The sequence below is a fragment of the Bactrocera neohumeralis genome, chromosome 6 (assembly GCF_024586455.1).
Source record: "Bactrocera neohumeralis isolate Rockhampton chromosome 6, APGP_CSIRO_Bneo_wtdbg2-racon-allhic-juicebox.fasta_v2, whole genome shotgun sequence".
Lineage (NCBI taxonomy): Eukaryota > Metazoa > Arthropoda > Insecta > Diptera > Tephritidae > Bactrocera > Bactrocera neohumeralis.
In genome coordinates, this window is record NC_065923.1 from 76,515,207 (window position 1) to 76,537,997 (window position 22,791).

General features: G+C 41.1%; 2 protein-coding genes across 2 annotated transcripts; one reads left to right on the forward strand and one right to left on the reverse strand.

Annotated features, from left to right (window-relative positions):
* Positions 1-612: 612 nt before the first annotated feature.
* LOC126761426 (uncharacterized) lies at positions 613-1,883 on the reverse strand. The gene has a single exon (XM_050477565.1). It carries the CDS (start codon positions 1,712-1,714, stop codon positions 1,091-1,093), a length of 624 nt encoding a protein of 207 aa, XP_050333522.1. The 5' UTR covers positions 1,715-1,883; the 3' UTR covers positions 613-1,090.
* Positions 1,884-18,364: 16,481 nt separating this feature from the next.
* On the forward strand, positions 18,365-19,101 carry LOC126761428 (uncharacterized). Its single transcript, XM_050477567.1, has one exon. It carries the CDS (start codon positions 18,526-18,528, stop codon positions 19,099-19,101), a length of 576 nt encoding a protein of 191 aa, XP_050333524.1. The 5' UTR covers positions 18,365-18,525.
* The last annotated feature ends 3,690 nt before the right edge of the window (positions 19,102-22,791 follow it).

A 22,791-nucleotide genomic window follows, 5' to 3' on the forward strand; every position in this document is an offset into this window, starting at 1 on the left:
CTTCGGCGCAACCGAAGTTAATTTCTTGTTTTTAGTTTCGAAACCACAACTCAACATGTGAAAATATATTTTCGTGTGAATTTCAATAAAAACGTATCACTGCACACCAGCCAAAATTGATGTATTCTTTTTTGCGGAGCAACGTAATTTGCATATAATGCTTTTTGGTAACAATTAGAGTCGAGTTGAAGCCAGTAAGTATTTGATTCATGCAAACAAATATCTAACTCATTATAGTATGCCTTTCGAACTGCCGCTCTTGGTGCAGATCAAATGTGCAGTTCAAGCGTTGAGAGCGTGAGTCCAACTAAGCTGAAAGAGTCGTGCTGTTTGGGTTGTAGTCGCAGCTTATAATTCAGCGCAGCGGGATTAAAACAACTTTCGGTGATTTTGTGTAATAACTGACAAACATATATTCTTAATTGCGCGATTCTTGCTCTTTCTTTAACCCCTGAATTGATTACTTACCGCGTCTTCAAAGCAACAATGATTTATTTTTGGCCAAAAAGCCGGTCCAAAAATATCAAAAAAATACATAGCATGCAAAAAAATAATTAAGCGTCATGTTAATTAAGCGATAAGAACGTGGGGCAAAGGTAAAAAACAATCAGCTTGTTATTGCAAATCCCACTTTTTGGGTTATTTTTATTGTTGTTTACAACTTTTTGCTCAGTGATGCTTTTGTGATTGCTTTAGCACTTTTTTGTGACATGAGAATTTACGTTTCGAACAAAGGCAAGTATGGCTCGCTCAAAAACAATTGCTTTGGCAAGTAATTTGTGCTACTGAAATACATATGTACATGCATGTATATACTTTGTGTACATATATAGCTATATGCCAAATGGTGTATACTTAACATAAGAATAATGCAATTTTCATACTCGAACAGCGCAGGCTGGCAAGCAGTACAATATTTCGGTTATGGATAAAGTTATGGAATCGGTTATGACTAACTTCAACATATTTGAAAATATATAAAATACAAATAATAAATAATAAATACTAAAAGCTTAAACTTAAATGTTAGAAATGCGCAGGCGAGCGAATCCATGTGTGGATGCGTTTGTGTATGTAATTGGCTAACACTTTAGCCGAAGAAGCTGCCCCGCGAGTTGATGGCGCCGGCGAAATTCGCGAATGAACCGTTTCTTTGCGCTTCGATCGCCGCGGCGTTGATGAACCAGAAAGGCCTTTGATCCTCGGGCAAGCGATTAAGTATGGCCACCAGCTCTCTATCGTCTTTCGCGTCGATTGGCAAGCGATTGGGCGCACTACCGACCACAGGCGCGCCAGCATTGGTGGGTCTGGCGGCCGCGCTGTTTACTGTATTTATATTTGGTTGCACATTATCAGCATCGCCGCTGCCAAAACGATTCGCAATACCATCGGCTACAGGTCGTGCGGTTGGCGTGGCCAATTGCAGATAGTTGGACTCGGGGAATACTATTGGTATGTAACTCGCTGGTGGCTTTTGTGTGGCACCAAACGCCAGTGCTGGTGGCTCATCTGGTTGTCCAAAGCGATTGCCAATATCCACGTTGCTGTTGTTGTTATTATTGTTGACGTTGTTGTTCATGTTGTATTTGTCCTTCTGATTGAGACCCGGTGGCCGTATGCCCGCAAAGGAGGGACGCTGCGCCGCGGCCATTTGGAGCAGCAGCAAGCTGACAAAGGTGAAAGTGTTGCGTTGTTTGTTGTTGTTGTTTGGCATTATTGTTTATTTACTTTGTGTTTATTTTTTAACGAAATTATAATCACACGATCGCGAATTTACGAAATGTTTACTAATGCGTCTTAATTCACTTTGCGAATGCTACTTTCTTCGGCGTCTTCGCTGTTTTGGCGTGATCTCTGCTGTTTAACGACTGTGATGCTACAACTTGGCGCTCGCTGGTTTTATACTCGCTTATTGTTGTACACAGCTTTGTGGCGTGCTTGTCGCAAATATTGCCATAACTCAGCTGAGGCCGCTCTCCAGCCCGCTTGAGTCATACAAGTTGTTCGTCACGACTCTCTCTCGCGATCGCGTTTATAACTGCCTCACTTGGATCCCCGCACATCAGTGGCGCACGAAGTATGTACTTCTTATCGCGTGCAGATGCTGTGCCCTTACTTAGACCCCGCCATTTGTTGCTACTATAAAGAAACGCCCAGTTATCGCCAATTACTCGCGCGCTGCCGCCTTTGACAGTACATAAATGCCGCTGCAGTTGTGCTCACTATAGTGTTTTTTTTGTAATTATGTTACATACCCATACCGACAACTTTATTTTCCAGTTCAGCGGGCTAAACATGTTTGACAAGCGGATTGTGACTTCACTTTTGCTATTTGGTTTTGACATTGACTTTAAGCGTTAAAGCGTTATTTCTACATGCATCTGTGGCTTTAGTGCGCGCTCAGCGTATAATTTACGAGCATAACTTGTTTGACTGCAATTTCATTCATCTCGGCCGTTGTTGCGCTTTAATCATTTATGGCACATATTTTATGCTGATATTTTGAATTGGAGTGATTGAACTGCATGTCAATAATGTGTTGGGTCTACTGACATACACACTCTTGAAACTAACAGTGCTCATAATAATGATAACGGTTTTTGGAGAAAAGTCATTTTAAGGTCATCCGTTTTTACGACTAAAAAATACCAAAAAAATTTGAAGAAAATTCAGTTTTATCGGACAAGTCGAATAAGAACGCGTTTCATAACCAAAATGGCCACCAAACTCATTCGAACGGACTCGCGAGAGATGTCGGCTCTCTTGCCATCTCTCTCACATGCGTGACGATTTTCAAGTACCACATCTTTCACTCCTTTAATATTTGCATCAGTTGAAGTGGTAGGCAGTCTTCCAGAACTCTCTGCTCGCTTCTGCTCTCTTGTTACTAAAAATAAAATAAAGTTATCGAATAGAATTTACAGGTCAATTGAAAAGACCACGGGCTGCCATAGTAAAACACATTTTTAGCAGAATTAGCTTTTTGTTCAACATAGTTCCCTTCAAGGGTTCTACGCTGCCTATAGCGACCCTCCAACGTATCGATACCTTTTTTGTAGAACGATTTGCCCGCTGCTTCAAAATAGGCTAGTTCGACGATCACCTCTTCATTCTACCAAAATTTCTTCCCAGCGAGCATTGTTTTGAGACCTGAGATAAGGAAATAGTCGCTAGGGTCGCCAGATCAAGATAATAAGGTTGACGCGTAAACATTTTGATTCCCAATACATGGATTGTTGCTATCGTTTTCACAGACTCATTTAGCAACGCGCATTGTCTGCCTGAAGCAGCACTTTCTCTTTCTCTTTCTGAACGATCCACATTAAGCCCTTGTATGTAAAACTTTTTTTATTTGACGAGAAGTTGGGTTAGGTTTGATGGCTGATCAAAGATCGCATGTGTATATAGTAATATGTAGTCCTTTGTAACAAGGCCATAGAAAAGAAGAACTCCTGTGATGGAACTTAGCAAAACACTTAGTTTTGCCGTTTAATTCCTATTCCCGCCAGCTCGGTAGGATGTCTGAAGGTATGCGCTTCCAAATGTTTAAATCTTGAGCTCCCAAACGTAGGTCAGTCAAGAAGAAATTGTTGAGCTGTTTCCACCTCATTTCCTTCATACACCTTTCGCAAATGGTGTCTGACAGGTTTCCTAGCCTTACTGCTTGGACGCTAATAGGCCAATGGCCCGTTAAAAGCCCCAAAACTAGGGAGGGGCTAGCCTTTCTAAGGGCAAAGAGATCACTAGATCTCTTACGTTTGATTTTGGACCAAAAGGCTTTTGCGACAGCGCAAATACCGATAGTGGCCTAGCGCTGGCCAAGCTTCCAAAAAACCCAGCTATCTAGCTGTAGAACACAAGAGGATTCCGCTCCCATTTCACCGATTGCGGTTCTAGGGTGTCTTTTTTTCTGGCTCATCAGCTTTACAGTTTCCTGCGATTCCGCTGTGGACTGGTAACAGGCTTATCACGACATTCTACTATTGATAGCTAGTTTAGGCACTCTTTGACCAGCCCTAAAAGTACTGTTAATATGGATGGTCACTTCTACCTTCTGCCTGCAGCCTCGGCGTGGAAGACACTGCAATAATCAGGAAGTCTGAAGCTGGAATTCATAGAGCGCTTTTGACAGTAAACCGCTTCACAACCCTTTAACTGCTATAAATTATGTTCTTTTATAGAAACTTATTTTTATATGTGAGCGGCTTGGTCATATCGTCCGAATGGACGAAAACACTCAAGCTCTGAAAGTATTCGACGCAGTATCCGCCGGGGCAAGCAGAGGAAGAGGAAGACCTCCACTCCGTTGGAAGGACCAGTGGAGACCTGGCTTCGCTTGGAATCTCCAATCGGCGCCACCTTGCGAAAAGAAGAATCGACGGACGCGCCTGTTGTTAACTCGACTATAACCGCGTAAGACGTTTCTGCGCCAGTTAGGACTTAAACTCTCAAAAAATAATTAGGTAAAATCCAGATTTTACAACTGTAAAATACTCTGACGCAATCTTAACTGAAATTAAACGCTTTTATTTCGGCACAGAGCCTCTTCTAAGCGTTTCAAGTGAAATTAATATTTTAATTTTTGTTTTTTTTTTTGTTTTTGGTTTGTTGATAATTTGAAATATTTCCCACATTCCCACAGCTTCCTTATGAAGCTTCACGTGTCGGAATTCCCGGTGTCTCCGTATCGCGACTACAAATCTACGTGTGCTCAGTGAGTATCTCGCTGAGTCAGCTCATCTCATCATAAACAAAGTCCACGCCGTAGCAGACGTCATAAAAATTAACGACACCACTCGTGATGGAAGTCAAAAAAATCGACTCACTCATAGTCAACGTAATTGATTGAGCAATTTGCTGCTCTCAACAGCTCACACGACGCGCTCAAAAAGTGGGTGTGGGTGCACGATTTGGCTGTATGTTGGTGGGAGAGGGGGAATTGGCTGTGAACTCTAGGCAATAAATGAATATTATCACACCAAGGCGCAATACATCACGCAAAAAACAACAACAACAACAATAGATTGATGTATGATGCATTTGCACTTTTTATGCACACAAAGATGACACAGCAGTTGCAAATGCATATACATATATATGTATATATAAATATGTCATCGAAATACTCCCTTGCCAATACATACATATGTACATTATCGATGAGCGCCGCTTGCCGGCATTTAAGCAATAAAAACAACAAGTGTGACAGCAGACATCCGAACGCCAACTTGCTTCCAGTCACTGCTGCAACAGAGCAAACACAAAACAAAAGTGAGCAAGTGGTTGGGTATTACCCAAAACCGCGACGTAAAAACCCAAACAACAACAAAACACAACAGTGAACTTGTTGTAGGCAATGTTTGATATGTATATATTTGTATTTGTAGTGAACTATACTACAACAAGAGCGGCCTACAGTGACACATAAAGGTACGTGGCTAAATGGGTGTTACAATAGGGTTTATGGAAAGTGAGAAAGCCGCATAAAAATCAGATGTGCTGAAGATTGTAATGTTCTGTTAAGTTGCCAATGTAAGTTGTTGTTTTTGTTGTAACGGGTACCTTATCCCATTTGGATGGTAAGAATAAGATAAGTTGTCGTCGACGTCATCCAATGGAAGGCCCAGGACGTGCAGTTTCGATGAGGTCGGACCAAAGAGAGAAGGGTGTCAGATGAGTAGTGTTAGCAGGGCATTCAAAGAGGTGGCCAGTGCCATGCGGGGACTCATTGCACCCTGGATATATATTTGATATGTCAGGGTCTATTCTGGATAAGTAGGAGTTTAGCCTGTTATAGTATCCAGAACGAAGCTGCGCTAGGAAACTTGAGCTATTCGTCTGCGATGGGTGGTGGTTTGACTCCGAAAACGCCACTCACTGGAGTCGGTGAAGGTGTTGGTGGTTCCACTGTGAATGGCGGTCAGTGCTTGTCGGAAGTTTGTTGCGTCCAAAGTCTGATCGGCCTACTGTCTAATGTCGTCGAATTGAATTGAGGAATAACCTCTTAATGTTCCTAGGAGGCGGCTTCGCTCTAAAAAGGTGACTACAGGTGTGATTTCTGCGAAAACATCCCAGCAGGAACTGCCAGGATAGGAGTTCATTATGCTCCTTAACTAAGAGCATAAGCGCCTCACTATGTAGGATAGGAGACATCCTTCTGTCGTAGTCCGAAGTGCAGTGTTTTGACAAGTCCGAAGCTTTTTCATCTGCGTTCCACTACATTCAGGCGACTATATTGGTGCGATTCCCGATAGAAAATATTTGGAATTCATCAGGCACCAAACCTTGAATGAATAGTAAGATTATAAGCTCCTGTCTATGGTGACGGTACTTCTACCTAACTACTTATAGTACCTATAACAACACATAATACTTTACAACACACCAAATCAAACACCCCTTATTGCCATAGCAATCATAATTACGAGCGAAAAGTGCGGGTGCTTTGAAAGTGTCACGCGAGTAATCACCTACGACTTATCTTTGCGGCAAAGCCATACGTATTTTCCACTATTATGCTCATTTCTATTTGCCTAATGATTTGTTTTTGCTTACTAATGAGCTTCATTGTGGTCTCCAACTTCACAAATTCTAAGAATATTAGTTTAGCAAAATAAAAATGGAATTTCGGTCAGGGTGATGACAACCGCCTACACACTCACACCAAATTGACAAGTTATGAATATTAGCGAAGAAAAAATTCTTGTTTATTAATGAGTTTAAGGTAGCGACAGCTTTTGTTGTATTTTGTCAAATCTTGACAGAAATTTGTAACAGGTTTGCTCACCTAACGGTTGTTTGGAACATAATCTGTCAATTTGACGTCTGTTCTAGGTAGGTAGGTAGGGCTCAATTAGCACTTGATGTGCTATTTTGATACACTATTCGTAGAACCTCCTGCATCTGCTCTTACGTTTCACCTTCTCTCTCAAACCATTTTGAGGTTTCGATGAAACTACTTATGTCCGATATGCTTTTGGTGGAAATCCATTCAAGGTTTGGTGCTTGGTGGATTCCGAGTGTTTTGTGTCGGATCTGTGCTAGAGCTGGGCATTCGCAGAGAAAGTGGAAGATTGTTTCCTTGTTCCCTGCTACTCCGCAGCCACGGCAGATGTCGTTGTAGGGCAAGCCCATTTTGGACGCATGTTCCCCAAATGGCCAGTGTCCTGTTGTGGTAGCTGTTATTCTGTAAATACTTTTTCTTGACCTATTTAATAAGTCTGTTCTTCTTTCGCATTAGAATTTTAAGTGAGACAGAGACATAGACATTTGAAACCTGATGAATTATACGATTTTCTTATGCCCGGGAACACAAATTATGAAAAAAATGGAATTGACTTGCCAGTAAGTTTAAAGCTTTTGTTCATCACGCTAGAGTTTATCTTTGGCGACGACAAAGCTAGCAATGTCGTCTTTTTGTGTATAAAATAGTTCACTGTATTGTAGTTGTTCAGTATAACTCCACTGACCTTCTCTTGACCTAGTAATTCTACTTGTAAGATGCTGAGTTTAGTAGACGAATGAAGATAGAAATGTCAAGATCCTCGGAGTATATATACCCGTCCTTACTCTGTAGTCGATTTTGGATCTGTTGGTTTAGATTGAGATAGTTTTCTCCACCCCTACTAAACCTTCCTCCATTCACCTCTAGAGGGTATTCTCATCTGGAAGCCTCTATAGAGATCCAAGAAGATATAGTCTGATCTACTTATATTTAATTTGATCTGATTTAGAATATCGTTATATATCCAATAAAAAAATGTCAATCCACACTCAAACACATGTTCCCTTTTCTTTGCTCCCAGAATAGGGTCTACCAATATGAACGACATGATGTTAAAATGAAATAAAGCTGAAAATTAAATGTTAAATGAACGACAAATCGCATGATCTTGGCGCCCCTTTGATCATTTCTCGCAATTTACGAGTCGCCAAACTTTGCACACACTTTGATCACGTTTAGACGTGAAAAATAAGGCGGCGCACCGTAGAGTTCGTTCGCGTCGACTTCCTCAAATTCTGTGAAAGTAGTCTGTCAATATCGACAACATTATAACGCTTTCTATTAATGATAATGACATTTCCTGCCCCACTTTGAAAGTCCACAGTCCGCACCAAACTGGTAAATTTTTGGGGATACAATTGCGTTTCCTGAACCACACGAGGATTTGACTCATTCTAATAGTTACGGTTTTATTTGTTGGCAAAGTCATTAAGCCAGAAAAGTGTTTTCTTATCTAAAAAGATGATTTTTTTTTTGTCAAATGTGACAGGACGATATTACAAACCTTACTGAACACACTGACAAAATTTGGCACAAATCCTCAAACAAACATGTTTACCACGCGCTTTCAAAATTCTGTCATCCCTATTGGTAGACGCTGTATGTGTTTTACTCTTACCTTACAATCGCTCTAAGAAACCGTATCGTATTTAAAATCCAAGTTCCGCCGGCGCATTTTATGAATCAAAATACTTCGCGATTTTCGCACTCAACTCCTTCCAACGGTTTTAGTGTGTATTTAGTGTTCGGTTTCACCCAAAACGAGTCCCTAACTACTCGTTTTTGTATTATTGGTAATTTTTCGATTAAATAAAAAAATACAAAATATATTGAATATCTTACTTTCTTCAAAATATTGCGCCTCTCTCTTCTTCATCAAGTGCATAACTCGTTATGTCTTAAATTATATACTATAACCGGTCGTATATTCGTCTCTTTTTTTCGTTGTTTTAATAAAAGCTTTGGTAGTTCACATTTTCCGCACTCGGGTACATTCTTTTGTTTAATTTTTAATTCACAATTTTGAGAAATGCTTACCGCTACTCGCCTCTATGACGTAAATCAAATTTTTAAAAGCCATACTTGAATCGTTTATTGTCTTATCAGGAATGTTGAAGACAGCTAAGAATCGTTTTGTGGTGCTTCACATTCTTAGAATGCAGCATATCGCTTTTTAAAAATGTTATACAATGCTTGACGTTTGGTTAATTTTCAAATTATTCTTAATTGATATTGTGTTAGGTCAGTAAGTATTGAGAATGAGCTCAGCGAGTAAATAAACAAAATAACGAGTATGGGACTCTTTACTTGAGTCATAGCATGTTGTTGAGAACGAACATAAAACCACTCTTTTTGTAAATAATATATGCTAAAAGCTGTCTTCTTAAGATTTACATAAATAACTTGTTTCTTGGAGGTTTGAAGAAACTACCCGAACCGGATCCCACGGTTTATCTGATATCTTTCTGTCTATACGCGTACTAAACAATTAGTTTATGAGGTATTGATCTGAAAATTTGTAAACGTCTTTTCCTTCTCAAGAAGCTGCTCATTTATCGGAACCGCCGATATCGGATCACTATAGCGTATAGCTGCCATACAAACTGATCCATCCAAATCGAGTTGTTGTATGGAAAACTTGTTTATTTCACGAGATATCAACAAGAAATTTAGAGTAATCTATTTTTTAAAACAACAGTACAATCTCCGAGAAAATTGTTTAGATCGAACCACTATAGCATATAGCTGCCATACAAACTGAGCCATCCAAATCGAGTTGTTGTATGGAAAACTTGTTTATTTCGCGAGATATCAACACGAAATTTGGCATACTTTATTTTTTATAGTAATGGTACAATCACCCAGAAGATTATTTAGATCGGACGGCTATAGCATATAGCTGCCATACAAACTGATCCATCAAAACACAGTCCTTATATGGAAAACTTTTTTATTTGAGAATATTTCAAATTAAAATTTCGTTTCATAACCATTTTTGCATTTTCTCAACCCCCGCTCTCTACTCTCCGCCACATTTTACAACAAACACTGCAAATATTTAACTTTGGTTGATTGAAAGCTATAAAAGAAAATTTACCCGCTGTCTTGTTTGAGTGTGCCACTCGTTAAAGGGTAAATAGCACCATGCAGTTAAGAAGAAATTCGGGCGAGTAATAATATCGAAATACTTTCATTGCATAGCGACAGCATAAAACGGAAAGCATAAACGCTTTTCGTCCAAAGGAAGGACTTCAACGGGAATAAACAGGAAAATAGATATGTCTGTCTGTTAAATGCAGCAGCGCAATGAAACTCGTAAAATTTTAAATTATTATGGCCAATGAATGTTAAATATTGCCTAAATAAATTGAGCTACACACAAACAAACATGCATACATACATACAAATACACGTACATACTATACATAAAAGTACTTATGTCTTGCGTGCTTATGTAAATAGCTTGCTTTCAGCAATCAACTTTTACTAGCCAAAAGTTGAAGCAGGTTAATAATATGCGACAACAATTTTAAGTACGAATTCTAGGAAAAATGCATCTGCCATGCTGTGTGGGGTCAGCCGGCTGCCATGGACACGCTGAGAGCGTATAGAACTGAGCCATAAATATAAACGAGCTTTTGTGCAGAAGACAGCAGTTTTCTTATTTCAAATTTATTACACGCCTTAATTGTGAGGAATTTTGAGTGGACTCTTACATTTGAAGTGATGAAAGTGATTTGAAGAGGTGTGGGTGTTGAGAAACTCAAGTTATTTTCCACACTCACTTGGCAGTAGTTGGAAGTCAACTGAGAACGTTTGGCAAAAGGAAGTCAAAGCTTGTATTTATTATAATGGAGATTAATTTTCTAAGAAAAACAACAAAAATGTTAATTTCGGCTTTACCCAAGCTGCAATAGCGCTCACAGATTCAAGTTTGCTTATACTCGTAAGAGCTTGATTTTCAGTTCAGAAATCGATCAGACCACTGTAGCATATAGCTGCCATACTGCTACAGTGGTCTGATCGATTTCTTCGGAGATTGTGTCGTTGCTTTAAACAATAATTCACAACAAATTTCGTGTTAATATCTCGGCAAATAAAAAAGTTTTCCATACAAAGACTGGATTTTGATGAATCAGTTTGTATGACAGCTATATGCTATAGTAGACGAATCTGATCCATTTCTTGTAGAATTATACCGTTACCTTAGACAATAATGTCAGTAAATTTTCGTGAAAATATCATGTGAAGTAAACAAGTTTTCCTTACAAGAGCTTGACTTTTAACGTTCAGTTTGTATGGCAGCTATATGCTACAGTGGTCCAATTTGATCCATTTCTTTAAGGATTATACCGATACCTTAGAAAGTAATAGGTACCAAAATTTGTGAATATATCTCGTGAAATAAAAAAGTTGTCCATATAAAAATTAGATTTTCAACACTCAGTTTGTAAGGCAACTATATGCTATAGTGGTCCGATATCTTTGTTTGCAATAAGTAAGTAGCTTCTTGGAGAGAAAAAAACGTATGCAAAATTTCAGATTAAATTTCTGAATTTTCAGTTTCAATTTCGAAGTTTCTGATACAACCGAATCACCCAAGCGGTATCCCTATCCCTGGCTAATAGTTAATAATATTCCATAAGTATAAGTAAGCTAAGTAACAGCAATGTCAAGCGAATATACATACATACAACCATGACTGCGATTATTTGCAGTGGTTTGCAAGCGACACACCGTCGCTATCGCAACTCGAGAAGTTCAAAAAGGTGTGCGCTTTTTATCGCACGCAAATACATATGCAAATCACACCGACCGAGGCGGTCTTTTGCAGGTGAAAAGCTAAAAGTTTGCCAGTTAAATATTCCACCAAAAACTTCACAATCTTGTTGCATCCCTTGCTGTTGTTGTTGTGCTTTGCTTTTTGTGCTGTGTGATTTTTTGTTTGGTTGCCGAAAGCCAAGGCCAAAGTGCAAGTTGCCAACTTGCCAAAGAAAGGAAGCCACCAGCAGAAACAAAAACAATGCAGCCATTTGTAGTAAAACGTAGAGCAACAACAGCGACAACAACAGCAACGAAAAAGAACTATTTAAAATGCACACAAACCAAATGAGCAAAAGTCATTTGTGTATCTGTGCCTTCGCCGGCGCCGACGACACGACATGTGCGTGCATGTGTGTGTGGTTGTGCTCGTGCATAGGTGTTTGAGTGCCATCGGGAAGCAGACCAACTTTTCGGCAGCGTGGCAAAGTGACAAAAGTGGGCGTGTGTGGGTTGTGGGCGTTGTGGTAGGTAACCTAAAAGCTGCGCTGCGGGCGTACGCTCCAATGCATGTGTGTGTGTAGCAGCTTATATGTGTGAGTGTGTACGTATATGAGTGGCTAGATATGTTATACATTGTAGGTACGCTTGTATTTAAATAAATTTATATTGCACCTTTTGACAATTCGAGGCAATAAAATGAATGCCACTTGTCTTGCACAACTATGCGAGGTGCAGCGACAACAATTTCAATGAGACAAAAAGTTGCTGTACGAAAAATTTGGAAGAACTGTATTTATGTATGCACATATTTGGATCAATCATATATTTTTAGAAAATTAAAGAAGTAGTTGCAACGAAATTGCTGCAAACTTTGTTTGGTAGATGAAGTAACTATTTTTTTATTGACGGAAAGTCGAGATATAACGGTTACCGACCGGTCCGATAATTCTTGGAATTTTCTACTTTGGAAGAATTGTAAGGTTATTCATACAAAATTTGATCATTGAGGAGTGATAATAAAAACAGAAACTATAATATCCTACACAAATAAAAAAATTCCATGCAAAGACTAGATTTTGGTCGTTCAGTTTGTATGGCAGCTATATGCTATAGTGGTCCGATCTGAACAATTTCTTCGGAGATGGTAGCGATGATATAAATAGTATGATATGCCAAATTTCGCAAACATACTTAAGAAAATAAAAAAGTTTTCCATACAAGGACTTGAATTTGATCGGTCAGTTTGTATGGCACCTATATGATACAGTGAAAAATTTATGAATATGTTATACTGTTACAGCAAATAGTAATATATGCCAAATTTCGTGAAGATGCCTTGCCAAATAAAAAAGTTTTCCATACAAGGACTTCGGTTTGATCGGTTAGTTTGTATGGTAGCTATAAGCTATAGTAGTCTGATTTTAACAATTTCTTAGGATATTGTACCGTTACTTTATATAATAATCCATGCCAAATTTTGTAATCATACTCAGTCAAATAAAAAAGTTTTCCATACAAGAACTTGATTTTATTTGGCCAGTTTGTATGGCAGCTATACGCCATAATTGTCCGATCTGAACAATTTCTTCGGAGATGGTAGCGATGATATAAATAGTATGATATGCCAAATTTCGCAAACATACTTAAGAAAATAAAAAAGGTTTCCATACAAGGACTTGAATTTGATCGGTCCGTTTGTATGGCACCTATATGATACAGTGGTCTGATCTTAACAATTTCTTCGAATATTGTACCGTTATTTTATACAATAACGCCTGCCACGTTTCGTAAATATATCTTTTTAAATGAAAAAGTTTTCCATACAAAGACTTGAATTTGATCGGTCAGTTTGTATGGAAAACTATATGCTATAGCAGTCTAATATCAGTGGTTCCGACAAATGAGCAGCTTCTTAAGTAGAAAAGAGCTTGGGTAAAATTTCAGATTGATTACTCAAAAACGGAGGGACTAGTTTGCACATAAGCAGACGATAAATATTATATAAGCTGTTCAGGGTATAAAAAGTGCTTTAACTAACGCGCGTATCGCAACTCTTTCGACGCATAAATTTTCGTGTTGCCGTTGAATTGTTCTCAGAGAAGCATTGCGTAATGCATAGCAATATTTCTGATTTAACTTTAACGAAACGTAAAAACAAGTAGCAATAACTCACACTGCGAATAAATACTTACACTTGTACAACTACAAATGTTGCAAGTTGTTGTATTTGCACCCACTGCACTCCGGAAGCATAAGCAAAGATATTCAGTCATTTTGTACACACACGCACACTCGCAGCGCGCAAGCCCATTGACAAAGCGGATGAGAAGCGCTTGGCAACGGAAGTTGGCGGTCCCAGCGCGGTGCCGCTGCTGGTGCGCGCCCGCTGTGCCAACAATCTTAAAAATTGCACACAATTGCAACGCAATAAAAATGCAATCACATATTCATACAAATTGCAATGGAGGGCGAGTGCTGCACAGTGGCGGGGCAGCGGAATTGCAGCGCTGAGGCGCTTTGCAAGGAACCTCGCAAGGAGCGCGCAAGAAATATTGAAATTCTATGACAAGACGCTGCCATCCAATGCCAACATAAGCGCACATATATTTATCATAAATACACACATCTATATACATATGTGTATCAATGTGCTTGTGTGGGGGTGTGTGCGGCAATCGCTTTGCTTTGACTTGCGCTGTTATATTTCGCATTTATGCAACTCAATGGAGCTTATGCGACGTAAGTTGCATGCGGCAAGTGTGTGTGTGCGCCTGTGTTGTGTATGCCAGCATTTTCGCTATGCAAAAACAACAACAACTACATACATATGTGGGATATTTCAGCATAATAGCGACATTGGATGTATTTGTGCGGGTGGCTCCACATGCACTCATTGTAGTTAGATCTTTTGTGTTCTCGCCTTGCACGCCCCTACATTTGCCCATCAAGCAGATTTATCGTTTGAGCGCAGCACTGCATGCAGCTCTATTTCTTCACTAACTTGTCGCAATGGTGACGGTCTAAAAGGTTAGTGTGCAGTGAGCTGGCGAACAAACGATAAGCGAACGATAGTGAATGCTGCAGATAGTGTTGCTGCAGAAGTGCTTACTGCTGGCGGGCCCGTCAAAGTTCAATAATAGTAGATTTCGAAACTCACTCATACAGATTGCTATTTGTCAAGACTATCAGCCGCATGTGTGTTGTTGTGTGCTATGAGCGATCTTTTGTTAATGAAAATCAAATAGCAGACCTTTACACCTTTGGCAGCTTGCCTGTGCCACCCACGTCCTATCAGTACAACTTACTGTCGCTCATCTCAAAGCACGGCATTCTCTCAGTAGTTCTAGTCACAGCAGGCATACTTGTATTCATAGCTTAGTGCTCTTCTGTTAAATGTTACTTCTCCCAGCGAAATGGACTCACCATAGCTTGTCGGAAACTTTTCATCAACTCGAGTTTTAAGCTTACTGCAACGTCTTTCAAGCGGAGATGACGGCATTAAAATTAGCAGTACATCTAATACTACTCTGGAGCACACTTCGGACTGCTGACTATCCACTCCGATAGCAGGACGGCGTTATTAGCCATGAGTTCGCTGACCGAGCGCTCTAAACTATTAAAAGTATATCCAGAGTCCTCAGTCTCCAGCTAGCGAGGCGGCCACTACATGCTTGTCATGGTATTGGTGCCGGCATTTGCAGGCATCTGCAAGGCTGATCAGCATCCAAGGATAGGTTCTTAAGTTTTAATAACTGCCGAATGAGAATGGGTATGAGCTCCAATGCCTACTTGTGGTTCACTACTGGAATTGGCTAAAGAAGAAGGTTCGAGATAAGCTTAGCAAGCATTGGTCTAGTCTAGTGGACTCTCCGCTCTCAGCAAGGTCCACCTTTTAATTGTTATAGGAGTTCTAACTGGACATTCTTCGATCAGGAGTCATGAGATGATATAGAAAAATCTCAACACTTCCTCCTTAAGAGTACTGCCCTTGCCAGATCAAGAGAGAAAAAACCTCACATCTGATACATTTAAAGGTCAAAGGGGAGTAGACAACACCTAAGCAGATAGAATCGGGGAGTCTTGTCGATAGTTGGTATCCATTTACAGTAGTTTTTGGGCGGACTTTACAAAGGAATGTTCAGAAAAGTCTAAGAGAGTCAGGTAAACTGAGGAAACTGCCATCTCACATAGCCTAATTTACTTGTATACCACATTATAAAAAGCTTCCTTTTCCCTCGGGATTTTGTGTACTTACATGAGTCCCTATTATGAAGTATGGCACACTTCTACTCATTGTCAAAATAAACCATAACCACAGACGTTGCTTATCCCCAATACCAGTCTTGTCTTGTCTTCTGTTTCTTGAGGAGAAGTGAAAGCACTCTCCAGATTAGGTTACGAGTTCGATTCTAACATGGATCTTATTAGGAAAGCTTATAACGCCGGTCCACGTTGACACCTAAAACTTATATATAATTGATAAGCAGATCTTCATAATTCGACGAAAAGCTTGAGACATTCGCAAATTTGTTAAGACGGTTAATATCAGTTTCGGCTATGTCTTCAGGTTCGTCCAAGGTAAAACTGTCGAAATATCTCAATAAAAAAGTCTTGTAAAAGCTGGACAATAGAGGAGAAAGTGCTTGGTTCTTTCCATCTCACCCTCCTCCACACAACTTTTACAATATCCGTCCGACAAAGCTTTTAGTCTTGCGGTATTATTGTCTGTTGGAAAATATTCAATCCGGCAAGATAAACTTTTCTAAGGGCATATAGTTCAGTGGATCTCCTACGTTCGACTTTAGGCCAACAAGATCTTGCAGTCGAATAGGAGCGGGTCGTCGACTAACGCCTGCTAAGCGCACGCGAGGTTCATTGGTCTAGGTCTAGAAAGCAAGATGCCACTGGCGATCCATCTCATTCCTATTCCGATGTGAGCGGGTTAAGGGTACCCCATATAGCTAGCTCATCGGCTTTTCAGTAGTCAGTGGTTCCGCTTTGACCGGGCACGCATACAAGTTAGAGGATGAAGTAGCTTGATGCTATTTTTGAGAGGACAGACATTCCTTGATAAGCTTTGAGCGAGACAAGAGCGCCTCATATTGTTAGTTAATCGGCTTTGCAGTCTCCAGTGGTTCCGCTATGACCGGACACCCAAACAAGTCAGAGGGTGAAGTAAGTAGCTTCATGATATTTCTAGTGAGAATAGGCACTCATTGATTAGCTGTGGGCGCACAGCTCACGCGCTCAACGCTGATATTGTCGCTCTGCTGTCGGTGTAAATGATCACCACCCTTAAACAGGTAGCACTTCGTAGCAGTCAGTCTATTGCAACTTAAATGGCATTACTGCTGCTTGAAAAAAACTACAATAGTCCGGTTTTCTAAAACAAAGAATGACGGACACTTCATGGTGCCTCTGCTTCAGCGACTCATCCCATCCACATATAACTCGTCGGTATGTGAGCAGAGAAAAGCCACTACGAGTAGCTTCTGCGGCATAGTGATCCAAGTTTTTAGTGTTACATTTGAAGGAGAAGAGAGTTTTAGCGTGTACTTTTTCGAACCTCTTCATACCACTGGCTTCTCTAACCTTTAGAGATGGTAATATTAATGGGTGCTTTGTGTGAAATGGTTTTAAATGTCATTGTTTATGTAGTCCGCAGTATACTGGAGATGAAGATAAGAGTCGCTCTTTGAACATGTTCAAGCTTCTTAGCGAATATAATCGTTTCGAGCGCTCTTCATCAGACGGAGTACCAATAGAATTAAAATTATTGGCTTGGCTACGATTTCGTTGAGCCAAAACATCATCTTTTGTGAGAATACTCTTCTTTTCTCCTCTATAGCAATATGCCTTTCTAACTCTCTTCTCAATACTTGGTCTTCATGAAAGCTTTCTAGAAAGGTTGAGCTGGCACCACCGAAATCGGTTTCGACTTTTGAGCCGGATACGTATGGACATACACACAAGTATAACATAAGTATATAATGCACACACGATGTATGACATAATCAAAGGAGGCACCTTATAAAGAAATTTTCAGATTCACAAATGCGTGCGGTTTGACACGTACGCACTTTCTCTTTAAGCGATATTCGCCGCTAGATATACATCACATAGAGTAACTGTTATTACAATTCAAGAAAATTCATAATTTCTGAACAAAGCAAATATCTTTGATTAAAAGTCCGTTTTCTGATAAATATAAAATTATAAATAGCTACGAGCATTTAACTTATTAATTACCTTTTGTCCGATTCGCCTTGCTACCGATTTCCATATACCAACGACACTTTCCATAACAAGCGAGCACGCAAAGCTTAACTGCGGAACCGGCGAATTAGCATTGACAACAGCTAGCAACAGCCAACCGGCGACTGACTATGGACGCCATGCGATCGGATTTGGGCGGTGTTTGTAGTTGGCAAGTCAATCAATCGATCGCACAGCTGAGCAGCAACAACAAAAAAATATTATTATTTTCGCTTTCATTCTGTCAATTAACACGAATTTATCTGTTCTGGAGCTGCCGTACACTAGAGAACTTTGTAGTTTGGTACGCGGCCGGTAAAATGTTCGTCACGTCTAGTCATAAAATCAGCATAATTCCCAAACGCCGGCAGTCAGCACTATGGCGACTTTGCCTTACTTGCCGAACGCGCCAAATAGGGATGCCCGTGCCACCACGCAGTTCCTGCACGCCAAACTACCGGCGGCTGGACGTGCGTCCAAGACGGTAGCGCTGTGTGCTGGTTCTGCGTATAAAAGCAAAGCGTCCACGACCAATCGATATCAGTTCCCAGTGTTCGCCTACTAAGTCGCACACACAAATTCTCCTTTCTTAAATTAAATTGCACAATTCGAAAAAATTATCGCGAGTCTTTGATTAAAAAAAATATATCCTCGAAAAACTAAACGATTTAAAAACTTTTTCAACGTCCACTTGTGTATCATCCACAACAACTTAAAAAAAAATGGTTAAATTCCAAATTGTCGCACTGTGCGCCGTGCTCGCCTTCATCGCCTGCATTGCCAGCATCGAAGCTGAACCACAACAACGTGGCCAACGCGTCTACTACCGTCCGGCAGCTGCGCGTTACCAGCGTCCACGCACCCGTTATCTGGCGCGTCAAGAGGAAGCCGATGCCGTACCCGAGGCACCAGCAGTCACGCCATATCCCTCTGCCGATGAACTGAAACCAGCTGTGCCCTTCGATGAAGGCGCACCCGCCACCAACATTCCCGACGAGGTCTACGGTCCACCAGAGGCCAACCAGCCCGATGAGGTATACGGTCCACCAGAGGTCTCCGGCAACGAATTGCCCGCTGATGCCGACGTCGCGCCTGTCGATGACGTGCCAGCTGCCGACCCAGCTGCCGAAAGCTTCCCCGCTCCCTTGGACGAACAACAAGCGCGCCTGGTCGCTGCTCGTCGCGCCGCTGCGCTGCGCCAACGTCAACGCAAAGCGGCTGCTTACCGTCAAGCCTTGGCTGCCCGTGCTGCCGCGCGCCCTCTGAAGTACAAGGTTGTTGCCCAGCGCCGCCATTGAGTTGCAGGTGTGAGGCACGAGTGTGTGCGCTGCAAAAGTGCAGCAGAAAGTTGTAAATTTTTGTAAAAATAGAAAAATTTGACAAACCTTTATTGCTAAAAAACAAAAAAACAAAAAACAAACAACAAAAAAATTAAAGTGTGCTCCCACTGTAATAAACTAGTATGTATGTATGTATGTGTGTAATATAAGTTAAAGCTGCGCGTAAGGCGCGGCGCACCAGAAAATAGATAGAAGGAATCTACAAACAAGGACACCACCCAGCCGATACAACGATGACATCACAAGATTTTTAACATTTATTTGTATTTGTAATTTTAATCCTGTTAACAGTACTGAAAATAAAAGTTTTCTTGCAAAAAAATATCAAATCTTTCGATATAATAGTTGCGACAAGGGATAAGGAGCAAGGCTTCAACATTCACGCGGTTTTTAGTTAAGTCAGCATTGCTCTCCTTTCGTAGTATTTAAAAACCATTCTTGCTACTGTAAGATCCCTATCTTATAATGAAAAAAGTCCAGCCGAGAAGCCCAATTTTCGATCACTTTTTGCAGCAGTTGGTTGCATATATTAATAAGTCGCCGAATTTTCTCCTCCAAAACGTCAATTGTCTTGAGCTGCGTAGACAAGCGACTTCAGATAACCTCACATAAAATATTCCAACGGGTTTAAATCGCACGATCTTGGAGGCCACGCCACACGTCCAGAAAGCGAGATAATGCTCACCAAAAGTTTCACTCAATAAAATGATTGTTTCGTTGGCTGTATGGCATGTAGCGCCGTCTTCGGCGAAGGTGTTGATGGTTTCACTATGCAAATTTAATTTGAATAACGGTCGGTGCGTGTCCAAAGTTAGTTGCGTTCAAAGTCTGATCAACATAACTGGACCGAAACCTCGAATTATTGACTCTGCTGGGTATTTATGTTGACCGAATATTGGACGCAGCGTCAAGCATACAACTGCAGGGATGGTTTCTTCAAAATTAAGTGCTTAGAGGGGAGTCCATAACTTGATTGGAACCCCGAATTATTTACTCCAGCTGTTTATGGAAACCGAATATTGAAAGCAGTGTCAAGCAGACGACTGCAAGGATGTTTTCTACGAAAAGAGATGGTTTCTTCGAAATGAGGAGCTTAGAGTATGTTCCTTGACCGATACCTCGAATTATTGACTCTGCTTTTCAATATGAATTGGTAACCAAACTGAGCATAAATCAATTAACAGCTGTCAAAAAAGCACCCATTTCTATCACTCAGTTCCCTAAAGTAGCAGCCAATCATGTCGCCATGCATCACGACACCTTCATTTAAATCCAATCAGTTCAGGTCCACAAATCATGTTTGCAAAGCGAGGTTAAAAGCGAGCGCGCACAAAGGGTCGCTTTCACTCATCAATGGCTTACAAGCGATCATCTGTGTGAGGTCTTCTGTGCCATTTGCCGCGTTACAAGCAAACAATGCAGCTTAGACAGCAGGGCGGGCCAAACCATCGTGTTTGCCGCACAGCACGCATAACCTGTCATTCACCAAAACGCTTTCATTCATCGCGTTCACGCGAATTCATCCGTGCATTTGACGTCCACTCACTCAGCCAGCGTCCGTCCACACGCTTGTGACTTAGCTTTACAAAGGCAACTTAAATGCCGCAGGTAGCTAATCGACTACGCAAATGAAATTGCCGGCAAGCAACAAACACAACAACAACAATGTGGCACTTCAATGCAGTTTGGCTACGCGCAGTTCATTTGTGTATGCCAGAAGTAGGCACACGCACACACACATGCGCGTGCTTGTAATTGCATACCGGTGCAGTTGAATGCCTTTCGTAGCAAACGCAGTGTATGACCGCTGCATGCATGCCAGGCAAGATTCATAAGCGCCAAAAAGTATGCAGCAGCAGGCACACCCACTGCAATTCAAGCGCATTGAATGTTGTGAATGCCGAATCGGCAGCTGACTGGCGCGCGTTAATAGCTGCGGCGCTGGGCTGCTGCGGTCCTAGGGTGGCAAACGCACAAACCGTTTACGAGACCAGTCTTGGTACGCACACACGCAAACAAACATGGAGGTGGCTGCAGCAGCGCGCGCTTCGAGCAGGTGCTGAAGCCTCTTGCAATCCAAAATTTCACAAGCTGTTATTGAATTGACAACGACGCTGTAATGATAACTTTTGGGCCATAAATATTACGAGTGTGGCGTTTTTCGACATCAAGGCAGCGTAGGAAATTGAAAGTGTGCGGCTAAATGCTTGCGTGTATGCGACCAATTAAGGCTGAAAGCCAGCTGTGGCACGGCTGCACTCACGCCAATTCAATATGTTGCAAACAGCTAACCGCTGCGGTGAATCCTTAATGAAGTGTCGGCCCAATTGTTAATTAAATAAAAATTATATTGGCGTTGCTCTATGTCTCTATATGTGCTGTTGCTGACTTCCGGCCTTGTAAACAGCCGGTGCTTCGGTGTACCACGCACTCGAAACTGCAGCAGCAACAACACCGCCGCACACAAAATCCGTTACGTTGCATTGTGGCATGAAAAAATCATTGCAAAGCCTTATTTACACAGTTATTTACGAGTACTTATTTGTGTCCATACATCAGCATGCCGCGGCAGTCACACTCAGTCACACACACACGTAAATAGTGTACTGCAACGCCAGCATCCGCTTGTGTTTGCCTGCGTAACCATTTGTTCACTCATTGCCGAACAACTGTATTTGACAACACTTCTCGACATGCCATGCCACACACATGCACATGCACACGAATACCAACACCAGCGCATAAACAAAGTGCTTAAAATCCGGGCGCCGGCCACATCAACCAAAGTTTATTATTATGAATTGGCCACGTAAACGGCGTTGCCAGACGTACGCGGTGCTCTGACGCATAACGGTAGCTGTGTTTTTATTGCCATATTTTTAAGCCGACAAATTTTTTATGAAGTTTTTAGTAGTTTTCACTTTTGCGGCCACGTCAGCCGCTGCAATGCAATTAAACGCATTTTTATCGCTTTTAAAATTTCGATGTTGTGGTTGACGGCAGGCGTCAGACGCCGGCGTGCACTGTGGAACAAAGTACAGATAGAGTGTGGGGTTTAAAAAGTGTTTTTTTTAGAAGTGTGGCTTTAAAGCAGAAATAAAAGCCATATAATGTTATGACCAAGAATTTATTCTTATAAAGATACGGATAAGAGCTTGCAATTTTTCAATGCTTTATTTCATATATAATATCGTATATAACGACTCCTCCTACAGCTACAGCTGTGATCTCCAACTACGAAAAAGCAAACGCAGGAGGGGAAGAAATCTCTAATTCAGGTTAGCAAGAGCTGCTACCAAAGGAGAGCCTTTATACTAGGCAATATTACTGAATATCAGGCTGCCGGCATCTCAGTTGATGAAAAGGAAATAAAGCAAGTACTGAAGCCATACGAAAGTTTCCTTAAAAAGAAACAATCATAACATCTCGTCGAAACCAACACTGAAAGCAGTTTCTAGAAAAGGAGTCGCTCATGGAATGAAGTGATGGGAACTCTGGCCAAAAGTCCAAGCAAGGAGAAACAGAGCAGCAGCAATTTGACAGTTCAGTAATGTGGTCAAAGACAGCCTTCAGATAGGTGTCCTAAAAAAACCGTTCCTCAACGAGCACCTTACAGGAGGGATGGGTGGATATTTACTTCTTCAGTGT

Coding starts and splice junctions, on each gene's coding strand:
- LOC126761426 (XM_050477565.1), bottom strand. CDS start 1,714: ATGCCAAACAACAACAACAAACAACGCAACACTTTCACCTTTGTCAGC.
- LOC126761428 (XM_050477567.1), top strand. CDS start 18,526: ATGGTTAAATTCCAAATTGTCGCACTGTGCGCCGTGCTCGCCTTCATC.